At 41.1% G+C, this 25,529-nt stretch overlaps 1 protein-coding gene across 7 annotated transcripts in view; it reads left to right on the top strand.

Annotated features, from left to right (window-relative positions):
* The window catches only part of CACHD1 (cache domain containing 1), a 227,102-nt gene that overhangs the window by 149,930 nt on the left and 51,643 nt on the right, over nucleotides 1-25,529 (top strand). For 6 of the 7 annotated variants that reach the window (XM_015434748.3, XM_005543158.4, XM_065521147.1 and 3 more), the window contains 4 exons: nucleotides 12,748-12,874; nucleotides 16,031-16,175; nucleotides 17,466-17,682; nucleotides 25,208-25,357. In XM_015434748.3, coding sequence (XP_015290234.3) covers nucleotides 12,748-12,874; nucleotides 16,031-16,175; nucleotides 17,466-17,682; nucleotides 25,208-25,357 — 639 coding nt within the window. Of the gene's footprint in view, nucleotides 1-12,747; nucleotides 12,875-16,030; nucleotides 16,176-17,465; nucleotides 17,683-24,845; nucleotides 24,964-25,207; nucleotides 25,358-25,529 lie in introns of those variants that run through there. The other variant, XM_074004831.1, reaches the window with a different exon arrangement.

The raw sequence follows: 25,529 nt of genomic DNA, 5'->3' as shown, positions 1-25,529 counted from the left end.
AAGGGGAAGGGTTACTGATAACTTAGGTATAGGAATGTTTTTCATCGTTATTGCTTTTTTTTTTTTTTTTAAGTTAGAGAAACTTAAAAATGTTTACATGCCAAAGACAGAGAAAGAAGTGAAGCAAACAGATGGGAAAATGGAGATTAATGTCTTGGGTTAGTTGCCCCAAACCAAACTGAACATCAGAGTCACCTGGGGTGCTTTGCAAAAAAAAAAAAAAGACAAAAGACAAACCAACAAAACTATTCTTCAGCCACCATGCAGACATAGTGAATCAGAATGTTGGCTTGGTAATCTGTGGGTTCTAAAAATTGTGATGATCACCTAGGCTTGAGAACTACATTTTTGTTAATTTTCTGTTATTTCTTTTATAAATGCTTGAAGATCACCTGGACCTTTGGGTCCTCTGGGAATGCCCTACTAGGTAGGAAGAAGGGAGAGTGGTAGAACCCCACTGGTTTTGGATTATCCCAGAAGTTTATTCTAGGTTCCCTGAGCCCATGACCAGGTTGAATCAAGGACAGAATGGACTGGTTATTTTTGCAGTATATAATCAACCTAGAATGGACACAAAGATTTATGAGCTCAGAACAGAATCAGGGATTTGAGGATGCCTGCTCCTTAACCTTAGTCTTAAACTAAAATAATAACAAGGAGATAGGAAAGGATCATTGAGTTGCCCCCAGGAACAGGCTTGGTCAACTGTCATTAGTTTAACTTTTGCAATGGGCCTTAACTGGCATGATCAGTGTGGTGGCAGGTCACTGAGCAACATGGCCTAGGTCCCATTGGGGGCTCAGGGTTTAAGTCACTCCCCACCTTTCTGAACCAGAATATCCTTAGCTTTACAAACGGTAATAATGGCCAGGTGCAGTGGCTCACGCCTGTAATCCCAATACTTTGGGAGACCAAGGTAGGCGGATCTCCTGAGATCAGGAGTTCAAGACCAGCCTGGCTAACATGGTGAAACCCCATTTCTACTAAAAATACAAAAAATTAGCCAGGTGTAGTGGCACGCTCCTGTAACCCCAGCTACTCTGGAGGCTGAGGAAGGAGAATCATTTGAACGCAGGAGGCGGAGGTTGCAGTGAGCCGAGATCATGCCATTGCACTCCAGCTTGAGCAACAAGAGTGAAACTCCGTCTCAAAAAAAAAAAAAAAAGTAACCTGTCTATGCCTTGGTTTCCTGGATAATAAGTAAAACCTACCTCATAGATTAAAAAAAAATAGCAATAATGATGAATAATAAAACTTACCTCAAAAAAAATAGCAATAACGATGAAAAACAGTCCTATATCCTAAGTTATTAGTAATCTTTCCCTTTGTCTCAGCTACGCAACTAAGAAGAGTGATCTACGTTGATTCTCTAGTTCTTGCCATCCCGCTCAACCTGCATCTAGCCATTTTGTTTGTGTCATGGCCCCTTTCCACTGCCTTCCTTTTACTCTTAGATGACCTTAATAGTCTGGTCCCAGGTACTCCTCCTTCCAGGCTAACTTACACTTCCTTCCATTTTCCATAAAGCTCTTTTGGCTCCCCTGCTTAAAATCTCTCATAGGGTTGTTGTAGTAATTAACTGAGGTAATGTAGATAAAAGCCTTACCTGGTACATGGTCAAGTGCTCAATATGCTTACCACCCCTGGAGCAGCATAAAGGGTATCCAGTGGTCGCTGAAATATATGGCCCCTCCAGAATAGCAGAATAGTATATGGCAAAACGATACTCAAGATGTAAGTGAGAGGTGGGAATTGGGAAGGTGGGATCAGGTATGATGCCAGAAATTTTGTTTGGAATCCTCAGAATATTAATTTATTTTCTTCTCCTCCAGAGTGTTTGCTGTTGTACAGAACATTACTGAGAGGTGCTAAGTCAGTTCTGTTCTGTTGAGGAAGTATGTGTGTTTTCGTTTGTCTGTGTCTCTGTGTATTTAGGATAGCTCTTGTATTTTCTATTTGGCAAGCGCGGGAGGTAGACAGCTTGATGTGTTTTTCTGAGTGGTGTTGGGCTGGGCATCAGGAAGCCCAGATATCCTTGAGGTGGGAGACAATAAGCTTTCCATTACGAGCATGTTCTATGTGTCCCTACCTCTGGTGGACAATATTGTTGAGAAAAACAGAAGTCACAACCCAACAAAAATCCATCTTTTTCCCATAGATGAGGTAGCTTAAGCATTAAAGAGGGCAGGCAAGGAGTTTGGAGGACATGGTTGGTTTTGTTTTGACTGCAGAGGCTGATGACATAAGAACCAGTTAGATGTAGATAGTGAAATTGGAAGGAAAACGTCTGGGGGTCAGAGAATCTGGGACCCATCTGTTAGAATTATTCATGGAGAGTTTAGTATACTGTATGCTGGAGGGTCTTGAGACTCAACAAATGGGAAGTGAGAACGCCTGAAACAGGGAAGGCATATTTTTTCAGCTGCATATCTGACAACAGTTTGTGTGCTGTGGCTAAAGAAAAATAAGCCAATGGTTATTACAAAATTGTGGGGGTTTGCTTAGAATTAGCATAGTAACTCTAAGAAACAGTCAGTTTGTTGAATTCCTTACACAGAGGGTGATGGAGGAAATAGAGCTTGTCAGAAGACCTGTTTCCTTCCATTTTATAATATTACTTTGTCAGTATTTTATAGTGTAGAGATCAAATAGAACCTGTATTCGAGAGCCTTAAATATTGGGATGCTCTGGGCAAGAGCATCTTGGAATGGTGGTAGGCACTGGAGGTCGGATCTAAGAGCACCTCTCTGTCAGGTACCCTCATCTGTGTTCTCACTGCTGCATGCCAAGAATCTTCCCTTGGTTTAGTAGAAAGTGTTCTAGACCCAAAAGCAGAGGGCATGATCCCGGCACTGTGCCTTACACATAGCCAGGACTCAATAAGTATTTGATAAGGCAAGAAGGAGGGGGAAAAAGCAAGGTGACTTACTAGATCCATTGGTCAGAATTTGCCTCCTCTAGCTATAACAACTGTGTGGACATAGGTACGTTGCTTCACCTGTCTCAGCTTCAGTTTTCTGCTTTGTAAAATGACAGTAATTATATTGACTTTATAAAATGAATTGTTACAAGATTTCAAAAATATAAAAACAAAATATCTAGAATGCTACCTGGTCTCTTACTGTTATTTTTATCTAAATTTCATCTCCCACTTTACTTGTTATCATCTGCTTGGCACCCTAGGAATTTTTCGTTGGTAAAGGTTTAAAGAAGGAGAAGTGGGCTGGCAGCACCATATCTTACCAGTTTTTTCATCCAGGCATCATAGACCTTCAATATTTTAATTTTTTAAAGTAGTTTGAACTTTTTTGAGCTGCTGTGAACTTTTGTTAATATAAATTTTTGTTAATATAAAATAGAGACCATACTGACTTTGGAAATAATGACTATCTAGATCTTCTTTCCCCACCTACATGTAGCTGCTTAGAAATGTGACTTAATAGTGATCACCACAGAGACTGTCCTTACAGTGAAACCTCCTTTGTAAGCAGATTTCTAATTCTGTCCCTTAGAGACAGACCTCATACCCTCCTAAGGAGTTCACAGATAGAATTAAGAGATTCATCCATTTGGATGTTAAATAAATTAGATCTTTATTTTAATTGATCTCTAATTCAATCATAAATTAAGGTAACAATCCACAGTGTACATTTCATACCAGGGATTTTTGTCATCAAAGAAATCATGGCAGTTTTCATCTCACATAACAGTTGTTGAATATGTCTTGAAATATCATGTATGCTCATCATGATTTCCAAATCATGGAAGGTATGAGACCTACCATAACCTTTCTTTTTCTTAATGCATTAATAGGAAGCACATATATTATCATACACTTACATTTGTAATATTTTGGAAACTATTCTTTATAATAGGTTTCTTTTGACATCTTAAATGTTTTATTTGTATGCTTTACAAAGATTCTGTCTACTCCAGGCTACCAAAGCATTTATGGAACAGAAACTATTAAGATCCTGTGCCTTAGAGTTGGTTGGAGGAGGAATGTCCCAAACTGACAGCCAAATAGAAAGATTCCCACTACACAGTCTGCAGCAAAATTGAAAGGCAAAATTTTTAGAACCAAATTCACCTTCCACTGGCCCACTGATAGTCTACTGGGCGCTATCCAAATAATCTTAAATTATTAGGCATCATTCCTGCTTGTAAAGGCTTCAGAGGAAGAGATTTCATGGTTGCTCTGATAATTAATACTTGAAATAGTAAATACTTTAGTAAATGCTTGTAATGAGAATACTTGAAATGAGAAAACACTTCCTCTTGCCCTTGCTTATCAGTGGTCACAGTGAGCTACCTGTGATGGCTCTGTTTTTAAAAGACTGACATTAAATTTTCTCCATATGTTCATCTAAATAACCTTTTCCTGGTACCACGTGGACATTCCATATATATATATAGTCTTGGGCCACTGATAATAGTCTCATAGTGCTGATTTATATATTCTAAGTCAGTAGGAGTGAGGATGCTCCCCTTTTCCCTTTTTTTGTATAAACTTGATCAAAGCCAGCTGGAAGTTTGTTCTTCCTCTCTAATTGTAAATCTGTATACTTCCTTCCCCATGGAGCTTAAGGTTCCCTATGTAAGAGATACTAAACACATAGCTACGTAAAGATTACACAGGACATTACCAGTTTTTGCTATGAAGGAAAATACCAAGTACTATAAGAGAGGATAAGAATCAAGAGTGGTCAGGGGAGGATCTCTGAGAAGGTGGAATTTCAGGCAAAACCTGAAGGCTTAAAAAAGAGCTATCTGAAAAGTGAAGAAAGAATTTTCCCATGCCTGAGGATCACCTTGTACCAAGGGCACATTTGTGGAACTGAAAGAATTGGCTCTTGATGTACAGTGTACTGAGTTGAAGGGGGAAGAGGTGAGGTTGGAGAATAGGAAGGAGCCAGGTCATACAGGGCCTTGTAGAGTTTGAATTTAATGCTAAGTGTAGTACAGTAGGGAACCTTTGAAAGGTTTTAAGCAAAGCAACAGGGGATTTGATTTACATTTTAGAAAGAAGCCTTTGGATGCTATATAGAGAGTAAATTTAAGGTCAGACAGCTTGCCAGTCTTAAGAGATGGGACTTGAACCTGTGGCTTTTCATTCCCAGTCCATTCTGATTTACCAGGGTCTTTTTTTCTAGTTGATAAGTACTAACCTGAATTAAGTAGAAGATGCAAAATAACACCAGGCCATTTCCAAATGGCTTTCTTATACTCGCTCAAGTTGACAGTGAAAAATAAAAGCCACCTAAGGCTCATGTCTCTAACCTGTTGAACACCTCAAAATAATTAAGAGATCACAACTATACCATTTCTCGGTTATATAAAAACCCTGTCTCTTATCTAACATATGCTATTTAGTGTTTAAGCTTGCTCAGAGTCATACATGCACTATCAGCTCTGCCTATTAAGCAGTGGCTTGTGTCTCTGCGATTTTCCAGGTAAACCAGCCTGAACTACCCAGCTAGTATTTGCCAGCTTTAGCGGTTCAGCAGTTTGTTTTTCCTTATAAGATTAAATGGTCAGTTTCGCCTTAGGTTTTATTCCAATTATGAAATCACTTCATTTTGTTACGCCTCTCCTTAATTGTACTTATTTACCTTGTACATACAAACTAATAAATCTGTTATTTTGATTGAGAAGCCCCTCCATGTTTATATATTTATTCTGCCTCTCAAGAATACTCAGTAAGTTTTTTATCTGTTGATTGCTAATTCATCTAGCATGTATTTCTTAACACACGGAAGTACTATATGTAATGTTAAAGCAAGCACACCTGAATGAATCAAATCATGCTGTGCTCTTGCCACCTTGAGCGTGTTAGTTCTGCATCTATAAGATGGGAATAAAATAACAAATCCATAGGGTAATTATGAAAAGTATTACACCATATGTGAAACTGTTTTGTATGATGCTCAATACATTTTCACTGTTTTATTGAAACAGTTTTATTGAAGTATAATTGACATCCAATAGATTTCATGTGTTTAACATGTACAGTTAGTAGATTTGGACATGTATAGACCCATGAAATCACACAGCAGACTTTTTATCTCTCCATTTATCTATTTCTATGCTGGTTGCATTGGCAAACTTTCTTAATCAAGGCAGTGGTGTTCAGAGAAGGGAGTGTCTAGGTTTTAAGACATATTTAAAATTGTCATTGCTTCTATATTGATATAGTCACAATATTTAATTTTTTAAATTAAATTTGGCAGTAGGTTGGGTTTGGGGGCTCACGCCTGTAATCCCAACACTTTCGGAGGCCAAGGTAGGCAGATCACCTGAGCTCAGGAGTTTGAGACCAGCCTGGCCAACATGGTGAAACCCCGTCTGCACTAATAATACAAAAATGAGCTGGGCATGGCGACGGGTGCCTGTAATCCCAGCTACTCTGAAGTCTGAGGCAGGAGAATCACTTGAACCTGGCAGGCAGAGGTTGCAGTGAGCCGAGGTTGTGACACTGCACTCCAGCCTGGGCAACAGAGCAAGGCTCCGGCTCAAAAAAAAAAAAAGTTGGCATTAGAAGAAAATAAGATTTTAGAACTAAACACACAAACGTACGGATCATCCCAGCCTGTGTGCTACAGATACCAATCCTACATCTCTCAGAGAATGTGTACCTCAATATGAAAAGAACTAGAAATCTCTGCTTTAGGATGCAGAGATGAGTCAGGTATAGATCTTGCCCTCAAGGATCTTAGAATCTAGGGGTGGAGGAGGTGGAATGTACCTATAACAACGATAATGCAGAGTAGAAGGTAGGAAGAGGTAAAACACCAGAGGAGGATTTAAAAGGGTGCAGTAACTTCTAGCTTGGGGATACACTTCACTGAGGAAAGACACCATTTATTGCCTCCTGCACATGTGTCTGTCTGAGGTAAGTGTAGGTGTGTAGAGCAATTTAGACAGATACAGACCCTGCCCATTCATCACTTAAATCCTAATGCTGTGCATCACCGCTCGATGGGTTGGGCGTCTGCCCAGCTTTTTTCCTGGACCACTTCCAACATTTTTGAGGAAAGAGTGAGTGTGAAGGACCCTGTGGTTGGACACCAGCCCAAGTTATCCAGTGGCTAGACACCTAACTGACTCATAGGAATGGGGAAAGCCCCCTCTGGGTTGCTTGTGTGGATAATAAGGCTCTCATTCACCTCCACATCTAGGTCAGAGAGGGGCCGCCTGGGAAGCACAGCACATTGATAGATTACTTCTGGGCCCCGGGGACCTCATTACCATCATATCCATCATCTTCTGCTAGTACCAAATAATGGATGTAATTTAATCAGATGCCAAAGGAGTCCTCAGCAGGAGAATTGGAGAAACCTTGCCTGAAACTGTGCTATAGTGTTGGAATGATTATAATGAACCAGAATGATCTTTTGTGGTGAGACTAAATGTATCATGCACTATATGAGTTTTGATTTATTTTTAAAACATTCTTGCTCCCATTGGCTCCCCTTTTAATAGTTTCACTGTAGCCTGTTTATTGTTACAGATGTTACTTTTAAATGAGGTCATTGAGCTTTCCTTTACTTCCAAAGGCAATGTTTGCCTTTTCATTAAGGGGTTGGCAGGGCTGTCTGGAGAACAGTGCTAATGTGAGATCAAGGTTAAAGCTTCAGACCCCAGGAGACTAGGTGGAGAAAAAGCCTCTTCCATGTTTACACACACTCATGTCAGCCAGATGTCTCACAAAGGGCAAGTTTCCTGGCGGAGAGGCGAGAAGACAGGCATTGTGGTCACAGACTGCCTTGACTCTCATGGCCCCTTCTTGCCCACTGTGAAACCTCAGGCATGTCAAAAACAAGCTCTCTGAGCCTGTTTCCTCAGCTGTCACTTGTAGATAATTAATTTTTATTCCTAGGACTTTTGTGAGGATAAAATGTGTTACAGCCCCTCGGTATGCATGAGGGATCTGGGGAGGGCAAGGGGTGTAATAGCTAAAAGTCTAAGGCTTTGGAAATGCTTTAAGTCCTATGTGTAGTATATTTTGCATAGCTTTGTTGGAGGACTGCTGACCAAATCCAGCTTGCCAGTGATTTTTGTAAATAAACTTGTATTGGCACACAGCCCATTCATTCATTTACAAATAAATGTCTGTGTCTGCCCTCTCAAAGACAGATTTGGGTCGTTATGACAAAGACCTTATGGTCTGCAAAGCCAGAAGTATTTACTATCCAGCCCATTACAGAAGTTGGCCAATCACTGTACCAGACTGAAGGGAAGTTTCTATACAGAGGTCTGGTCATTTAAAGCAGTGAGGGATAGGGGATGAGTGGGAATTCTAAAGTGTTCCTGCAGAAAGTCGAATGCTGAATGTTGTCACTTATAAGTGGGAGCTAAATAATGTGTGCATTTGGACAGAGGGAGTGGAATGATAGACACTTGGAAAGGTGACTTGGAAAGGTGAGAGGGTGGGAGGCGGGGTGAGTAATGAGAAATTACCTAATGGGGATAGGCACGGTGGTTCACGCCTGTAATCCCAGCACTTTGGGAGGCCAAGGCAGGCAGATCACTTGAGGTCGGGAGTTCAAGACCAGCCTGTCCAACATGGTGAAATCCTGTCTCTACTGAAAATACAAAAACTAGCTGGGCATGGTGGCAGATGACTGTAATCCCAGCTACTTGGGAGGCTGAAGCAGGAGAATCACTTGAACTCAGGAGGCAGAGGTTGCAGTAAGCCGAGGTCACACAACTGCACTCCAGCCTGGGTGATAGAGCGAGACTCAGTCTCAGGGAAAAAAAAAGAAAAAGAAAAAGGAAAAGAAATTACCTAATGGGTACAATGTACACTATTCATGTGATGGTTACCCTAAAAGCTCAGACTTCATCACTACACAATATGTCCATGTAACAAAACTGCATTTGTACCCCCTAAATCTATAAAAATAAAAAATTAAAAGGCTGGGCCCAGTGGCTCACACCTGTAATCCCAGCACTTTGGGAGGCTGAGGTGGGTGATCACAAGGTCAGGAGATTGAGACCATCCTGGCTAACACGGTGAAACCCAGTCTCTACTAAAAATACAAAAAAATTAGCTGGGTATGGTGGTAGGCGCCTGTAGGAGGCTGAGGCAGGAGAATGGCATGAACCCCAGAGACGGAACTTGCAGTGAGCCAAGATCACGCCACTGCACTCCTGCCTGGGCGACAGAGCGAGACTTCGTCTCAAAAAAAAAAAAAAAAAAAAAAAAAAAAAAAAAAATTAATTTAAAAAAAGTGTTCCTAAATGTCTATGGAATTCGCTCCATTCTGATTTAAACACATGAAACTTTAGTGCATGTTAAAAGACTGGTTTGTTGAGGTGAGAATTAAATGCTATATGTGGGAGCATTAGCACAAAGCTGGCACATGCAGATGCCAGATAGATGTTTGCTAGAGTCGAGTCTCCATTATGTTTCATCAGACCCCACATTAGGTGTGACCCTGTTTGGCTCTGGGCATATGTTTCTGGGAGTGGGCAGGTTGACACAGGCATCACCATGGGCCACTTTTGTGGAATAGTCACATGTTGTTCCAGCATTTTCTTCTTTGTAAGTTGTTGTTAACGATTAGTCTAAAATGAGGTTTATTGACCAATGTCTTTATCTTTGCCTCATGCTTTGAAATTGTTCCAGTGATAGGTGGAGCCAGCACTAAAGTCATACCTGAGTATGTACATGCTAGAAATAAAGATGAAACTGGCATTTTAACACCAACCACAAAGTTTAATGACTGTCACATGTTTTAATTTTTGGAACACAATCAAAATATTTGCCATGGCTCAAAAAGGTAGTCCTCAGATAACATATTGCTAATGGCAGAAAGACCCCTTGCAAAGTAAATAAAACATTAAAAGTGGTGATCTTCACTCGGATGGAAAAAGGGAAAGGAGTTGAATATATTGTCACTCCGCACTCTACATCATATGTAGATGGCAACAGCACATGCTGTGCACTTATGTACACTGTCCTTTAACAAGTCATTGAGAGGAACTTGGCCTCTGGCTTCCTGTCTTGCTAATTGAGCACTCTCTGTAGTGACCCCGCTGCAAAGCTCTCACTCCCCTCCTCTTGCACGTTGGTCATCTTGGGAGGTGGGTATGTTTTCAAGGTACATGCCCAAATGGCAAAAGTCCACCATACTTTGTAGAAGGCACGTGGCATAATGCCTAGACGGTCATAGGTACTCACTCAGGACTTGTTCCCAACACCATCTCAATGACCACAGGTAGATCTTTCCTATCTTTGGATTTCCATAGCCCTTCTCTGTACCTCACCCAAGCTCTTAATCAGATACTGTGATAATTAATTAAAAGTTTAGTGTATATTTCCAATCTCCCTGAATTAGTCTTTCTTTTGTAGGTAAGGATTTAATATTTTTTTTCTCCTTACCTCTATTCCTAAAAGCTGTTCCCTGCCCATGGTAGGCCAAGAACAAATCATGAAAAGTTGATCAAAGCCAAGCAGACATCAGAATAATAGTGGATATAAATACAGTGAACTAGGGACAGCAGAGACTGAAAGCAAGGCCTGTCTGTCTCAGATAAAATCTTGGGGCTGGGCACGGTGGCTCATGCCTGTAATCCTAGTACTTTAAGAGGCTAAGGCAGAAGGATCACTTGAGGCCACGAATTTGAGGCCAGCCTGGGCAACATGGTGACACCCTGTCTCTACAAAAATAAAAAAAAATTAGCTGAGTGTGATGGTGCCCACCTATAGTCTTAGCTATGCAAGAGACTGAGGCAGGAGGATCACTTGAGCCCGGGAGAACAAGGCTACAGTAAGCTGTGATTGCATCACTACATTCCCATCTGGGCGACAGAGTGAGACCCTGTCTCAAAAAAAAATTTTTGATAAAAAATAGAATAGGAATTCAGTCCTGCTAATATAACAAACCTGCAGAACAGCACAGCCACTGTCCTGAGTGCCAAGGAGACAGAGTAGACCATCATCTTACCTTCTTGGAGTTCATGATGCTCTACCGGAGAGGAGGCAGGTACATGACTGTTGCACCTGAGTTCACAGGGAACCATCACCCCCACAATATCCTGCAAAACTTTGCAGCTCCCATTTCATAATGTAATTTTATACATATGGTATAAAAACATAATACCATAATTAGTCCACCCACTTTTATTTGAGGCCGAAGGATTTAGTGAGAAACACAGAGTCAGAAGAGCTATGTTAAAGCACGATCTTACCACCTACTAGCCGTGGATATTCATTTGTGTAGGAACTATTTACACTCACTGTGCATGCATTGTTCTAGGCTATAGGGGGGATAAGGCCAAGTTCTTCATTGCTTGCATCTTAAAATTTAACTGGGGGTGGGAAAGGAGAAGAGAAGAATGAACTGGTATTAAATGATATTTCAGATGGTGATAAATGCTATGAAGAAAATAAAACATGGCATGTTATAAAGGGCCATTTAATTTCTTTGAGCTTGAGTTTCTTCATTGCAATCTGAAGATAAGACCACATATCGTGTAGTATTTTGTGAAACTTAAATATCCTGTGTGAAAGCTCTTTGTCTACAGTAGAGGTGAAGATCCCTCATCATTGTTAGAGTCATATCTCAGCCTCAGCCCTTACAGTCATACAAACAGATCCTTATTTGATCACATGGGTGTTTAAAGCTTAATGTATTTTCTGATCAAATACACCTCACGCATTCCTTCCTTTTCACGTTTGCTTGGAATCTTCCCGCAACTGAATTTGTTTTTGTTCCATTTCCATCTGTGTAACTCTGCTTGTTTATCAGTTATTACAATAGGGCTTGTTTTGTGCTCATCTTTGTATATCTTGCCAATTGTGAAGCAGTGACCAGCACGTAGTAAGTGTGTAATAAGTAGCTGAGTCAGAATGGAGCAGAGCAAAACATCCTAAGAGCTCAGAAAAGAGAGGAAATTCTGATTGCGGGAGAGGGTAAGAAAGACTTCATGGAGGTTGTGGGACAGGATTGCACACAACAAGGTGGGCTGAGGGAATGGCGGATGCAGGTCAGCGGTAGGAATGCTGTGTAGATAAAGGGGGGCAGTACAGCATGATGTAAGGAACACAGGAGTCAGGACAGCCAGGTTTGAATCCCAGCTTGGCCATTTACTGAGGAGGTCTTTGACAAATCACTTCAGCATATTTTCTCGACTCTAAAGTAGTGTTAACAATACCACCCACATCTTGGGGTTGCTTTATGGATGACATGAGATAACATAAGGAAGCCTGTATTCCAGCACCCGGCACAGAGGAATCATTCCGTAAGTAACAGCTTAACCAGACAATGATGGCCTGTCTTTTTAAGTACCATGTATGCTGTTTCCTTCATTGTGAAGCAGAGGCAAGGTTAAGGTCACAGGTCTAGTCCGTCTGGCGATGAGGCCTATTAACATCACTGTTTTCTACAGTTACAGACTGCACCCCAAGCCAACTAGTGTGTGCTGACCCAACAGGGGCCAGCTCAGTGCAGGGAGAGATTAATGCAAGTGAATCATTTGTACTGGAAAAAGAATCCAAGACATATAATGTCATGGTACAATATTAAGAGTAATAGCTTCACTTAGCTGAAACATTGTATTTTCTATTCTTAGGGTATTTTTTAAGGGGCAGAAAACATGTTTCATAGAAAATTTACAACTTTGTATCTAGTGGGATTTCTTCATACTATAAGCGGTTTATGCAAAACAGATGCCTGAGAAGCGGTGCCTGCATGCACCTGTGGATTTGGTGGTTATACTTCATTTTCCTCACCCCTCTAGTTCTTGCAGACAACCTGAAATCCAACCCTGGAATTAAGTGGCAGTATTTCAGTTCAGAAGAAGGAATTTTCACTGTTTTCCCAGCGCACAAGTTCCGGTGTAAGGGCAGCTACGAACACCGCAGTAGGTATGTTGACTTGCATTCTGAAGTTTTTAATTATTGTTTAAGAGTGATCTACATGAAAGATAAAACTTCTCGTTTCTACTCATGGCTATGCCTCTAAGCTGTGGATTCAGAAATTTGTACTTGTTCTGAAATGAATTCACCATTTAGTATATGTGGATGTGAAATTCCAGGCAAGGGCAAATTACAAAATCCAGAGCTTTTCTATAGCTATGTAACATGCCAAATAAAAAAAAGTACTTACTCCTGAAGTCAAATTGTGTGAAGCACCTAGAGTGTTTTGAGTTTCAGAATTCTTTGTTGAAATGTGAATGATGGTACCTTGTCTATAGGGCAGCCCTTGAACATAACTTTATAACATATCTCAGAGTAGAGTTTGTTATACTCAGCTTCCCTTTCTGTGATGACATGCTTGGCCATACTGCATGAAATTTACATGCAGATTTTAACTACTAGAAGTTTTGAGGTGAGCAGAAAGCATTGGATTAAAAATCACTAACATCTTGCTTTTCTCACTCACAGACATGACTTGAGATTCTACCATGTAGCCAGAAGGGCAATAATGGTGAGATAATTTGTATGACAAGACTCATTAATTATAGAACCCCCCGAAGCAAGTACACTTTCCTATTTAATCCTGGCAGTTTCCTGTTTGCCGTGTCAAATGTTTGATGCCAGAACATCTGAAGCTGTAGTGCAGGGCACCCACTTTTCACACCATTTTCTGGAGTCTACACAATTACTTTAGCTTCCCTTCATCTTCACTTTAAATTGTATCCAGAATTTTTCCCCGAGGAAAATACTTCATCTGTGCTTTTCCTAAGATTTTTTTTTTTTTTTTTCCTGAGAAGGAGTTTTGCTCTTGTTGCCCAGGCTGGAATGCAATGGCACTATCTTGGCTCACTGCAACCTCTGCCTCCTGGGTTCAAGCAATTCTCCTGCCTCAGCCTCCCAAGTAGCTGGGATTACAGGCACCCACCACCAAGCCTGACCAATTTTTGTATTTTTAGTAGAGATGAGGTTTCGCCAAGTTGGCCAGGCTGGTCTCGAACTCCTGACCTCAGGTGATCCGTCCACCTTAGCCTCCCAAAGTGCTGGGATTACAGGCATGACCCACCGTGCCCAGCCATCCTAAGATATTTTTATTGTGTGTTTAGTTTCTTCCTTACCCTCCCCATACATTCTGGTGAAGACTTGAGTGTCTTGGAGACTGGACCAGAAGCCATGACTATGGCTTCTCGCGAGAACAAAGGCCACCATGAACCATCTAATTCTCATTTGCTTCTAAGAAGAGATAGGCTAGGTGGCTTGCTGATTTGAACGAAGCACCCGTGAGGGAAAGTTTAAAAAGGAAAGCGAAACTTTGTCAAAATCAGCATTCACCAACACAAGGCAATTTGGAAAGTTTTCATGTGTCTCCACCCTAAATCTGCACTAATTAGCCCTTGAACCTCTTTTCCCTTGGCTAAATAATCCACATTTCTCTCCTCATAGACTGCGATTCGCATCTCTTGTCCTAACTACTTTCCTATGATGCCTTTCCAAGTTCTCTACATTCATTGCAAGTATGGAATGGATTTCAGGACATAGCAACACAAGAAAGGAACTGGTGGATACCAGTCATTCTATGAGGACGTCCCCCCAGTTTGTGCATTTAACATCACTATTTATATATCCCACTAAAGCAGCTTTTAACAACTTAATGTGACGATGCCAACACATATCCCAAGTTTCATTTATGTGAATTGAATTTGAACAAAGGAAGTGTGTCATTTTAAAGAAAATCCACCCACCTAGCTTGGAGAATCTAAAAAGTTAAATATTTGACCTACTTGTCAGTGTTGAGATGATCAGATTTTCCTTCTTTTCTGTTCTCTGTTTCATTTCTGTAGCTACCTCTTCTGGATTCTTTTTATTCCATTTCCCTAGTGGCTCAATCGTATCGACTAGTGAAAATAGAGTGGTACTTTAGTAATTACTGCAGGACTTTGGGCTTGAGAACAACTAGTGTAAATTTGGCCAGATTTTGAGTTTTTTTGGTACTTTGCCTACATTTCTTAATTTGTGCCCAGGCTTTTGTGATTCAGCTGGCATCTAACATTTCACAGGAAAATCTAGTGTTTTAGGGGTGTCAGTAAAGGAGAGAATTCTCTTGAGGCTGATTTGCTTTCTTAAACTCCTTCTAATTTGTTCCAGCTTTAAAACTGTGAATAGAGACCTCATTAAACCTCTTCTCACAAACCTTCCTGCACTGCACATTGGCAGAAGGCTGCTTTGATGGGAGGCATTTCTCCTTTGTGGCTGCCCCCAACCCCCTTTTTTTCAATGTTGGCAAACAAAAACCTGGCAAGAAGAGTGGCTATCACAGACTTGGACAAATTTTGATGGCACAGTTTTAAATGCTCAGATAAGGGGCCTTTTGGTGGCTGACCTATGTGAATTGTTTCAGTCCAGAAAGGAAAGGGGCCTCTTAGCAGGAGCCTTTGTATGAGAAGAGAGGAACCAAACCTGCCATTCAAAGCTGCTCAGCATGCTCATGGGTTATAGCCTGCCTCACTTCTAGCCAAGCCCCACTCTGCAAGTCTGCAGAGGATAATCCAGCCCTGGTGAGGGGACCTTTTTCTCCTTGACTGATCTCTCAGCCCAAGGGGCCGCCACATCCACACCCTTTAGCAAAACAGGTACACCAGGCAATACCAAGCAGAGGTTGTGCATATTTTAAATGAGGATTTTAACTACTAGAAGTTTTGAGCTGTGCAGAATGCATTGAGTTAAAGAGCACTAACATCCTGCTTTTCTCTGAGAAAAAAAAAAAGAGAGAGAGAGAAAAGCAGGATGTTAGTGATGCTGAAAAAGCCAGCCTCCAAAAGAGTTTGCTGCTGAAAAGCTTCTCTTGTCTGCTTTGATCTTTAAAGGCATAAATTATCCATACCTGTTCCACAGACACACCTTGTTGTCTTGTTGTCTTAGGTATTATTGCCTTAGGTATTATTTTCAATGCACCAGTATGGTTTCTCCTTCCATGTGGATCTCTCCATCCTTGTGCCATCTCTGGGAGAACACAGAGACCAACATGCCCGTGCACTGTAATATTCACAGCTGTGTTGAGGCCCTTTACCTAAACCAAGACTGACCCCAGAGAGCTTCTTCTCCCTGCAGACCCATCTACGTCTCTACAGTCCGGCCGCAGTCAAAGCACATAGTCGTGATTCTGGACCACGGGGCTTCGGTCACAGACACTCAGCTTCAGATTGCCAAGGACGCTGCTCAGGTCATCCTCAGTGCCATCGATGAACATGACAAGGTGACCGTGACCCCTGTGACCCCAATGGCATGAGGTTCTCCTTGAATGCCTTTTTTAAAGTACTTTATTGTTTTGTGATATAACAGATCCTCCTTGACTTACAATGGGGTTACATCCTGATAAATCTATCATAAGTTGAAATTGCATTTAATACACCTGAGCTACATCATAGCTCGGGCTAGCCTACCTTAAACATTGTCAGAACACTTAGGTTAGCCCTCAGTTATGGAAAATCATCTAACACAAAGCCTATTTTATAACATAATAAAGTATTGGCTATCTCATGTAGTTTGTTGAATACAGTAGTATACTGCAGAATACTGTATCAGCGGTTCTCCTTTGTGATTGCATGGCTTACTGGGAGCTGTGGCTCCCTGCCATTGTCCAGCACCATGAGAGAGTATCAGGAGCCTGGGAAAAGATCCAAAATTGAAAGTACAGCTTCACTGCCTGCCTATCGCTTTCGCACCATCGTAAAGTCAAACCATTGTATGTCAGGGACCATCTGTATATTTTTTTAAATCCATCTTTAAAAGGACTTTGGGAAAAGAGTATTATTCTAATATTTGAGGAAGCAGCCACCAATCCAAAAATCTCTTTTGTAACTACCACCAACCTTAGTCTTATACTTCTTTATGGCTCATGGTAAGGTTTCTAATTAGCCATGACTTTCACACTGGAGGTTATGCTGAGGAGGAGAGGGGTGGGGGATGTAGATGCTGGTGGATGGCTGAACTTTATCGCAAGATTGTTGGGAAGTCAGGGAGAAGGGAAAGCTACTAGTGGCTGACTAATCTCTGGGACACCTTGGAGAGAGGTGTGGGTACAGCTAATGATAATCTATTGCGTGTGGACATCTTCTGCTTCATCATTTTGACTTTGCCAACTCCAGCGGTTTTGCTCACTAACTTAGTGGCTTAAAACACACACACCGTACTCTCTTACCCTCACCCTCACCTCCAGGTTGAAAACCAGGATAGTTCATTCTTGCTATGACTTTTCTCTGCATAAAATAGTTTGTGTGTGTGTTTAATGTTATATATGAACACAGTACTACTCCTTCATCTTGGAACAAAAACCAAACTCTAGGGGTTTCCCCACTTTACCAGTCCTTATGGATCCTTTTCAAATTTGATAGATTGATGGCTCCAGGGATTTATTTTGAAACTCTCAGAATCTGTTCTGTAGGCCTTCTCGTTCCTTGGGCTCTTCTGTTACACAAACAAATAAATCTTTAAGTGGTAGGATAACAGGTTTGGTTTTGGTTTTTGTTTTTTTTCTTTCCTGCAGATTTCTGTGTTAACTGTGGCAGATACCGTCCGGACTTGCTCACTAGACCAGTGCTATAAGACCTTCTTGTCTCCAGCTACCAGTGAGACAAAAAGGAAAATGTCCACCTTTGTTAGCAACGTGAAGTCTTCAGACAGTCCTACCCAGCACGCAGTGGGATTCCAAAAGGCATTTCAGCTGATTCGAAGCACAAACAATAACACAAAGTTCCAAGCAAGTGAGTGCGTTCTCTCGGAGGACTTACAAGCATAATAGATAAAGATGGCAATAGGAATATATTGTAAATTGATCACACAATGATGTTTAGAGAGATTTTATTATTTATTTATTTATTTATTTATTTGTTTGTTTATTTACCTTGAGACAGGGTCTTGCTCTGTCCAAGCTGGAATGCAGTGGCGTGATCATGGTTCACTCCAGCTTTGACTTCCTGGGCTCCAGCAATCTTTATACCTCAGCCTCCCAAGTAGCTGGGACCACAGGCGTACGCCACCACACCCAGCTAATTTTTGTATTTTTGGTAAGGAAAGGGTTTCACTGACTGAGACCTGTCTGATCTCAAACTCTTGAGCTCAAGCAATACACCTGCCTTTGCCTCCCGAAGTGCTGGAATTACAAGCATGAGCCACTGCACCCAGTGTAGAGGGATTTAAAAAAAAAATTGATTGGGGGTGAGGTGCGGTGGCTCATGCCTATAATCCCAGCACTTTGGGAGGTCAAGGCAGGCAGATCACAAGATCAGGAGTTCGAGACCAGCCTGGCCAATATGGTGAAACCGCATCTCTACTAAAAGTACAAAACAATTAGGCGGGCGTGGTGGCGATTGCCTATAGTCCCAGCTGCTCGGGAGGCTGAGGCAGGAGAATCACTTGAACGCAGGAGGCAGAGGTTGCAGTGAGCTGAGATCATGCCACTGCACTCTAGCCTGGGCGACAGAGTGAGACTTTGTCTCAAAAGAAAAAAAAAATTCATTTGGGTTAAAATTGTCATGTGTTGTCTTCATCATCATCAAATACTAGGATGTTAACTGGATTTTTCTCATCTTTCCCAATCAAAGATGGTCAGTCTGTACAATTTCTTGACTCTCTGAGCCTTCTCTTCCTGCCCCTTTATTTAGATCATGTCTGCACTTACGTTCTAAGGGAATCTCCACATCCTTTCTAATGCTAATTGTCAGCTTTGCTTCCTCTTTGACTTAGAGTGAATGTCTGCTTGTGCACACGTGGACGTGAAGCGGGCAGCAGGAATTCTTGCCTTGATCCTTCCTTCTTCTAACCAGCTGTCATTTAGATGAGCACAGTTTTTCAGATGTATAAAAGCACTCTAATTCAATTTTTTTTTTTTTTTTTTTTTTTTTTTGAGATGGAGTCTCACTCTGTCACCCAGGCTGGAGTGCAATGGAGCAATCACAGCTCACTGCAACCTCCACCTCTCGGGTTTGAGCGGTTCTCCGGCCTCAGCCTCCTAAGTAGCTAGGATTACAGGCATGCGCCACCATGCCTGGCTAATTTTTGTATTTTAAGTAGAGACGGGGTTTCACCATGTTGGTCAGGCCGATCTTGAACTCCTGACCTTGTGATCCCCCCACCTCAGCTTCCCAAAGTGCTAGAATTAGAAGCGTGAGCCACCACGCCTGGCCTCTAATTTAATTTGTATATATTAAAGAAAATCTGGAATTAGGATGCATGCTAAAGTACGGGAAAAGATATTTGAAATGGAGCTCATGCTTTGGAACTACTTAAAGGAATCTATTTCATTTTTCCTTTTATTTAAAAAAAATCTGTTTATAGGCCAGGTGCGGTGGCTTATGCCTGTAATCCCAGCACTTTGGGAGGCCAAGGCAGGCGGATCACAAGGTCACGAGATCGAGACCAGCCTGACCAACATGGTAAAACCCCGTCTCTACTAAAACTACAAAAATTAGCTGGACGTGGTGCCACGTGCCTGTAATCCCAGATACTTGGGAAGCTGAGGCAGGAGAATTTCTTGAACCCGGGAGGCAGAGGTTGCAGTGAGCCAAGATCGTGCCACTGCGCTCCAGCCTGGTGACGAAGCAAGACTCCATCTCAAAAAAAAAAAAATCTGTTTACGGTTTTTTTTCTTTGTTTGAAAACATTAATGTATCCTATTGAGATAAATTTAAAGAATACATTTCCAAGCGCGTCATTGTGTCTGTGTTTAAGCTAAGCACTGATTAATGCAAAGCATAGTGCCTAGCACATAATGGATCCTCAAAAGAAGGAAGCTACTGTAATTATAACTAATGATGGTACATGGTGTGTTAGTTTTATGTTTCCGCATAACAAATTGCCACAAACTTAGCAGTTTGACGCAATATACATTTGTTATCTCACAGTTTTTGTGGGTCAGGAGTCCGGGTACAGCTTAGCTGAGTCCTCTGTTTAGGGTCTCACGAGGTTACCATCAAAGTATTAGCAGGACTACTGTACATTCAGAGTCCTAAGGTTCATGCTAAGGTTCATTCATGCTAAGGTTCAACAAACATGAGCTCCCGTGTTTGTTGGCAGAATTCATTTCCTTGCAACTATGAGACTCATTTCATTTACTTCTTCAAGGCCAATGGAAGAGCATCTCTTCAAATCCCTGGCTTCAGAGAAGGCTTGGACCCTCCTGTAACAAGCTCGTCTGAGTAAATCAGCCCCACTATCCCTCTTGATTTAATCAGATTACTCTCGCTTGTGATTAACTCAAAGTGAGTTTATCAGGGACCTCGGCAAACATCCATCCATCTTTGCAAGGATACGTAGCACAATCACAGGAGTAATGGCTCATTACTTGCCATAGTCTTCTTCTTAGAAGCAAGTTACAGGTGATGCACACATTCAGTATACAGGATGTTGCTCATTTAGATCATCTTAGAATTTGGCCTACCAGCTTTGGCAAGCATCAGCTATCCACAAACCAATATTATGGGGTGGCTGAGTGTAAAGTTGCCCTTGGTTCAGTAAGGTCAGTTAACAAGGCTGAACTCAAGTACTCAAGGCAGATTGGCCTGTTTGTCAACGCCACCCACCCGTCAGCGTTCCTCACTAGAAGTGTTCTTTCTACTGAATTCTGTCATCGAACCATATTTAAAGTCTAGTTTCGATTATTACACTTTTCAAATAATGGAGAGAAATGTTAGACTAGCAGTCGCAAACTCAGATGCCCACAGTGGCCAGGCAGCACATGTGAGCTGGGGGAAGGTAATGAGGATGAGTTGGAGAACATGGTCACACGGAGCATGCACCATCCAGAGGGCAGCTGCTCCTCTGTTCAGTCCATTGAGCAGGAATGTCTGCCCAGTGCTGCCAGATCTTCTGTTTTAAGAGATGCCAGAAATCTGGATTTTCATGTGAAATCCCTTGATTTTCAAATGTTGACATTTGTTCCAGCTTTAAAGCTGTGAATAAAGACCTCATTAAATCTCTTCTCACAGACATTCCTGCACTGCATGTGAGCAGGAGGCTGGTTTGATGGGAGGCATTTCTCCTCTGGATTTTTCTGTGTTTGTTTTTCTTAATGTTGGCAAACAAAAACATGGCAAGAAGATTGACCATTAGAGACTTGGACAAATTTTGAAGGCACAGTTTTCTAAATACTCAAAGGAGCCCTTTTTAGGCCAAGTAGTAAGATGTATCTAAGGCTCACTGGCCTCTAGTTTATAGCTTTTACTGACAGTTTAGAGAAAAAATAATCTAGATTAGTTTGTATGAAGAAAAGACTTCAGGAATGAGCGTTGTCCAGTTTGTTAAGGAGCGGTCCCAGGGTACTCTCAGGCTATATAGCCCAGGAGTTATGCAGGTTATGGATTTCAACCAGTGTTCTGCTCTGAAATTTTTCTAACCTTGTGAATTTGTCTATATTGTTTTATTTTCTCCAGACCTGGATTCCTAATCTGTAAATGGAGGGATGATAATATCCAGGATTCCATCATAAATATCCAATGTATATTTGCTGTGATTATTATGATACTCAGTTTCGTATAAGACTTCTAGCTCCAGCTAAACTAGATTAGATACCCTAGATGTCCTAAGTTGACCTCAGGCCCAAAGATGGCCATGGCCTAGGCAACAGTATAGCGAGGGGTCTGTATACACTTCCTAGAAGTTTATTCTATTGTAAACTCTATACATCACTATTTCTCTTCACTCTACAGACAATTATTTAATGTCTACCGTATATCTGGTCCTGTTTTGGTTGCCACCTGTGAGGTTATTCAAATAAATAAGACCTACTCTTGACGATCGTTGCAAGGGTTAGTCTGTACATGAAAGTACACTTCAGTATGCCCACATTGGTATCCATATAAAAATAAACTACATGTCATAAATCATTGTTGGTTGACACTAATTTGCCTTGTACCAACCAGAAAGTCTAAAACTTTTGTCCAGTTCTGACCCTTTCTTCAGTCTCATGGTAGATCTTTAACTGACAGCATTAACATCTTGGAGTTGTTTGTTCTGAATTTGTTTTGGAGCTGATTAGTTGAGAATCATAATGAACCTCAATTAAAGATGGTTAAGAGTGGAGACCTAATGGTATGGGCAAAGCCCAAATTTGAGTTGCTCTTCCCCTTTTGATGTTGACCCCAAGACATGCCTGGTGGCTTATAGAGAGACTTACCAAATGGAGAGCTATTACATTTTCTTCCAGTTACATGCTGCATCTCTGCTTTACCCCAAGTCCCTATAATTACTCTCCCCTAAAATTGCTCTAACTGGGTGACTAAAAAGGGAATATCCCAATGCATTAAAAATACAAATCAAACCAAATTTGACAGATCTGATAAGAATGGAAAAATAACTCAATTGTTCTTGAGGATAAGGTGGGAATGGAGTCAGGGGTTGGGCAGAGCCAGCAGGGATACTTACAGAGTGTGTCTTATTGTTGGAATGGAAAGAAAATGTGCTTGGCTACCAAAGGAGCTCAAGGGCTACAAGCCTTCTGGCTTTCCAAACATGGACCTTTGCCCTAGAAACAGCTCTAAATGACAGTGTATTTTATGCAGAATCATAAGGCTAAGTGAGAAAACAGACACTAGGGTTCTCTTTTAGGTCAGCCTAAATGTGTTCAGGAATTTATCACATGTACTTTTGCGATGAGCAGATGGTTTGTGTCATACCATAGATCCTCCTCATGCTATATCTATATCTATATCTATATCTATATGTTTCCCCCAACTAGGGACTCAAGCAATTTTTGTTTTTGTGTTTTTCAGTCTGAAGTTTAAATGAACTGTTTAAGGTCCTTATAAAATAATTTACTGAACTGTATATACAACTTTGAAAAAATATTGACATCTGGTTTGTTGACATCTAATTTAAGACAAGAATCTTCCTGAAATGTGTAGATTTTCTTTTTGCATCAGCATTTACTTCCTAATCTCTGATAACTAAATAGTGAAATTTAAATGTGCAGTTAATGTTCACTAGAGAATGTTCAAGTATCAAAATTGGTATTAAGTATTAGGAGTAAATAAGAGGAACTTTGAATGCATTTATTTCTTAGAGTCAAGTTCAGTTATCTATGACATTCATACATTATAAGTTAACTGTTCAATTCTGCATAATAAAGAATACTTAAGTCTAAAATGGGAATGTGTAAACTGAAGGAAATTCAAGCTTTGTGTCTTCACCATTAGGATAATTTTTTAAAGGGTAACCGTATTCATTAACTATTCCTGTGTAACAAATTATTCCAACATTCTGTAGCTTAATACATCTTTATTGTCTCATAGTTTCTGTACATCAGGAATCTGGGCACGGCATAGCTGGGTGCCTCCAGCCCTACAAGTTTCTTGAGATTGCAGTCAACCTATTGACCAAAGCTACGGTCATCTCAAAGTTCTACTGGGGAAATAGCTGCTTCCAAGCTCACTCACACTTGTGCTGGCAGGATTTTCAGTTCAAAGGGCCTCTGTTCCTTGCCTCTCCATAGGACTGTTTACAACCTGCCAGCTGGCTTTCTTCAGAGTGAGAAAGCCCCCCCCCTGCAGAAGCCACAGTCTTTTTGTAACCTAGTCTTGGTCTTGATGTTCCTTCACTCTGCTGCATTCTAGTCATTATAAGTGACTCACTAAATCCAGCCACACTCAAGGAAGGCAACTACCCCGGGAGGTGAATGAATGTGGAGGACATGGAATCACTAAGGGACCAAGTTTGAGGTTGCCTGCCACAGTCACTTTAGAGCAACCTCAACTAAAAAACAATAACCAAAACCTGAAGAAATAAGTATATAACATATTACATAGATTTTTATTTCTCAGTAAAAAATATGTAGAATGTCCTAAAAATATATATTGAGGCCATGCATGGTGGCTCACGCCTGTAATCCCAGCACTTTGGGAGGCAGAGGCGGGCAGATCACTTGAGGTCAGGAGTTCAAGACCAGCCTGGCCAACGTGGTGAAACCCCATCTCTACTAAAAATACAAAAAATTAGCTGGGCATAGTGGCACGTGCCTGTAATCCCAACTGCTCAGTAGTCTGAGGCATGAGCATCGCTTGAACCCTGGAGGGGGAGGTTGCAGTAAGCTGAGATCATGCCACTGCACTCCAGCCTGGGTGACAGAACAAGACTCAGTCTTAATACAGATATATATACATACACACACACACACACACATAAGCACACACATACACACACATACACACATATTTAACATATATATTTAACACATATACATATATGTTAAATCAAAGAATTGCAGATTAGAAAGAGGATATAAAAGTCCAGCTCTCTGACTTCCCTCTTTTTATTGTGGTCATTGAGCCTCTGCTTATTTATCTCTAATTGTAGGAAATTTATCACCTTTGTTTTTTTCAGTCAATCCACTTGACAGAAGTTCTACTGGACCAACCTAACTCTCAGTTATTCTACCTCTCAGCCCTGTTTGGAAAATAATTTCAATTCTAACTCAGGGCTGCTACTTCAATCCAATGGCATGGTTTTTGTTTTCATTTTGTGTGTATGTTGTAGTTTCTTTTTTTTCTCTTTTACCTTCTTTTTGTCATCACCTTTTTGCTGATAGTCTTTACTTAAAATAACCAATTATTCTTCACAGCAACACTATTAAGTCAGTCCTGTCATTACTCCCATTTTATAGACAAAGAAAATTAGGTGTAGAAACGTTGAGAAATTTGCCTCAATTACCCAGATGCAGCTTGTAAGTAGCAGAGCTGGGCTTTGAACACAGTCAACTGGCTTCTAAGTCCATGTTTCACTGCTCTACTGATGAGATTTTTCAATGAAAATTACCTAGAGATATTTAGTACAGGAGCGAATAACATTATGTGCCTGAAGAGCCCTGAAAGAATCATCATTTTAAAGCCTGATCCTCAAGAAACAAGCATTCATGGTGGTGTTCCTGCATCACAGAGGAAAGGATAAGTCCCGTTCTGCATCATCTGTTTCGGAAGGCAGGAGAGATTTCCATTTGGATTGGCTTAAATTACTATAACCATGGGTGCCTAAAGGAAATCACCTCCTTTTATCTGGTAAATATATGTGGAACATCCTTACCCGATGCTGCATAAATGTGGCCTCATTGTCCAGAAAGGGTGGGATGGAAGAAAGGCAGAAGCGGGAGGATGAAAGCCACAGCATCAAATGGGAGGAACTAGGAACCATGGGCTAGGCAGGTCCTCGAGGTGGGGAAGTCCAAGGACATGAACAGGAAACTGAACTGCTGCCTTTAGCCAGAATCCAAATAGAGCATTCAATTGATGTGTTTTTGCTTAGATACAGACATGGTCATCATTTACCTGTCAGCTGGCATTACATCAAAGGACTCTTCGGAAGAAGATAAAAAAGCAACTCTCCGAGTCATCAATGAAGAAAATAGCTTTCTAAACAACTCCGTAATGATTCTCACCTATGCCCTCATGAACGGTAGGTAGTATTTCAAGATTTTCCTTTCAGATCAAAGATCCCTCTAAGTGTATTCTGCTTTAAAAAGAAGAAGAAGAATCATAACAGTGTGCTTGGATGAAGGCTATGGGAAAAGGCAACCAGGCAGCTCTTTCTCTACCTGATGTTGGTATTTAGGGCGTGTTACGAGGTT

The sequence above is a fragment of the Macaca fascicularis genome, chromosome 1, assembly GCF_037993035.2.
Source record: "Macaca fascicularis isolate 582-1 chromosome 1, T2T-MFA8v1.1".
Lineage (NCBI taxonomy): Eukaryota > Metazoa > Chordata > Mammalia > Primates > Cercopithecidae > Macaca > Macaca fascicularis.
This window is presented reverse-complemented; position numbering and strand designations above follow the sequence as displayed.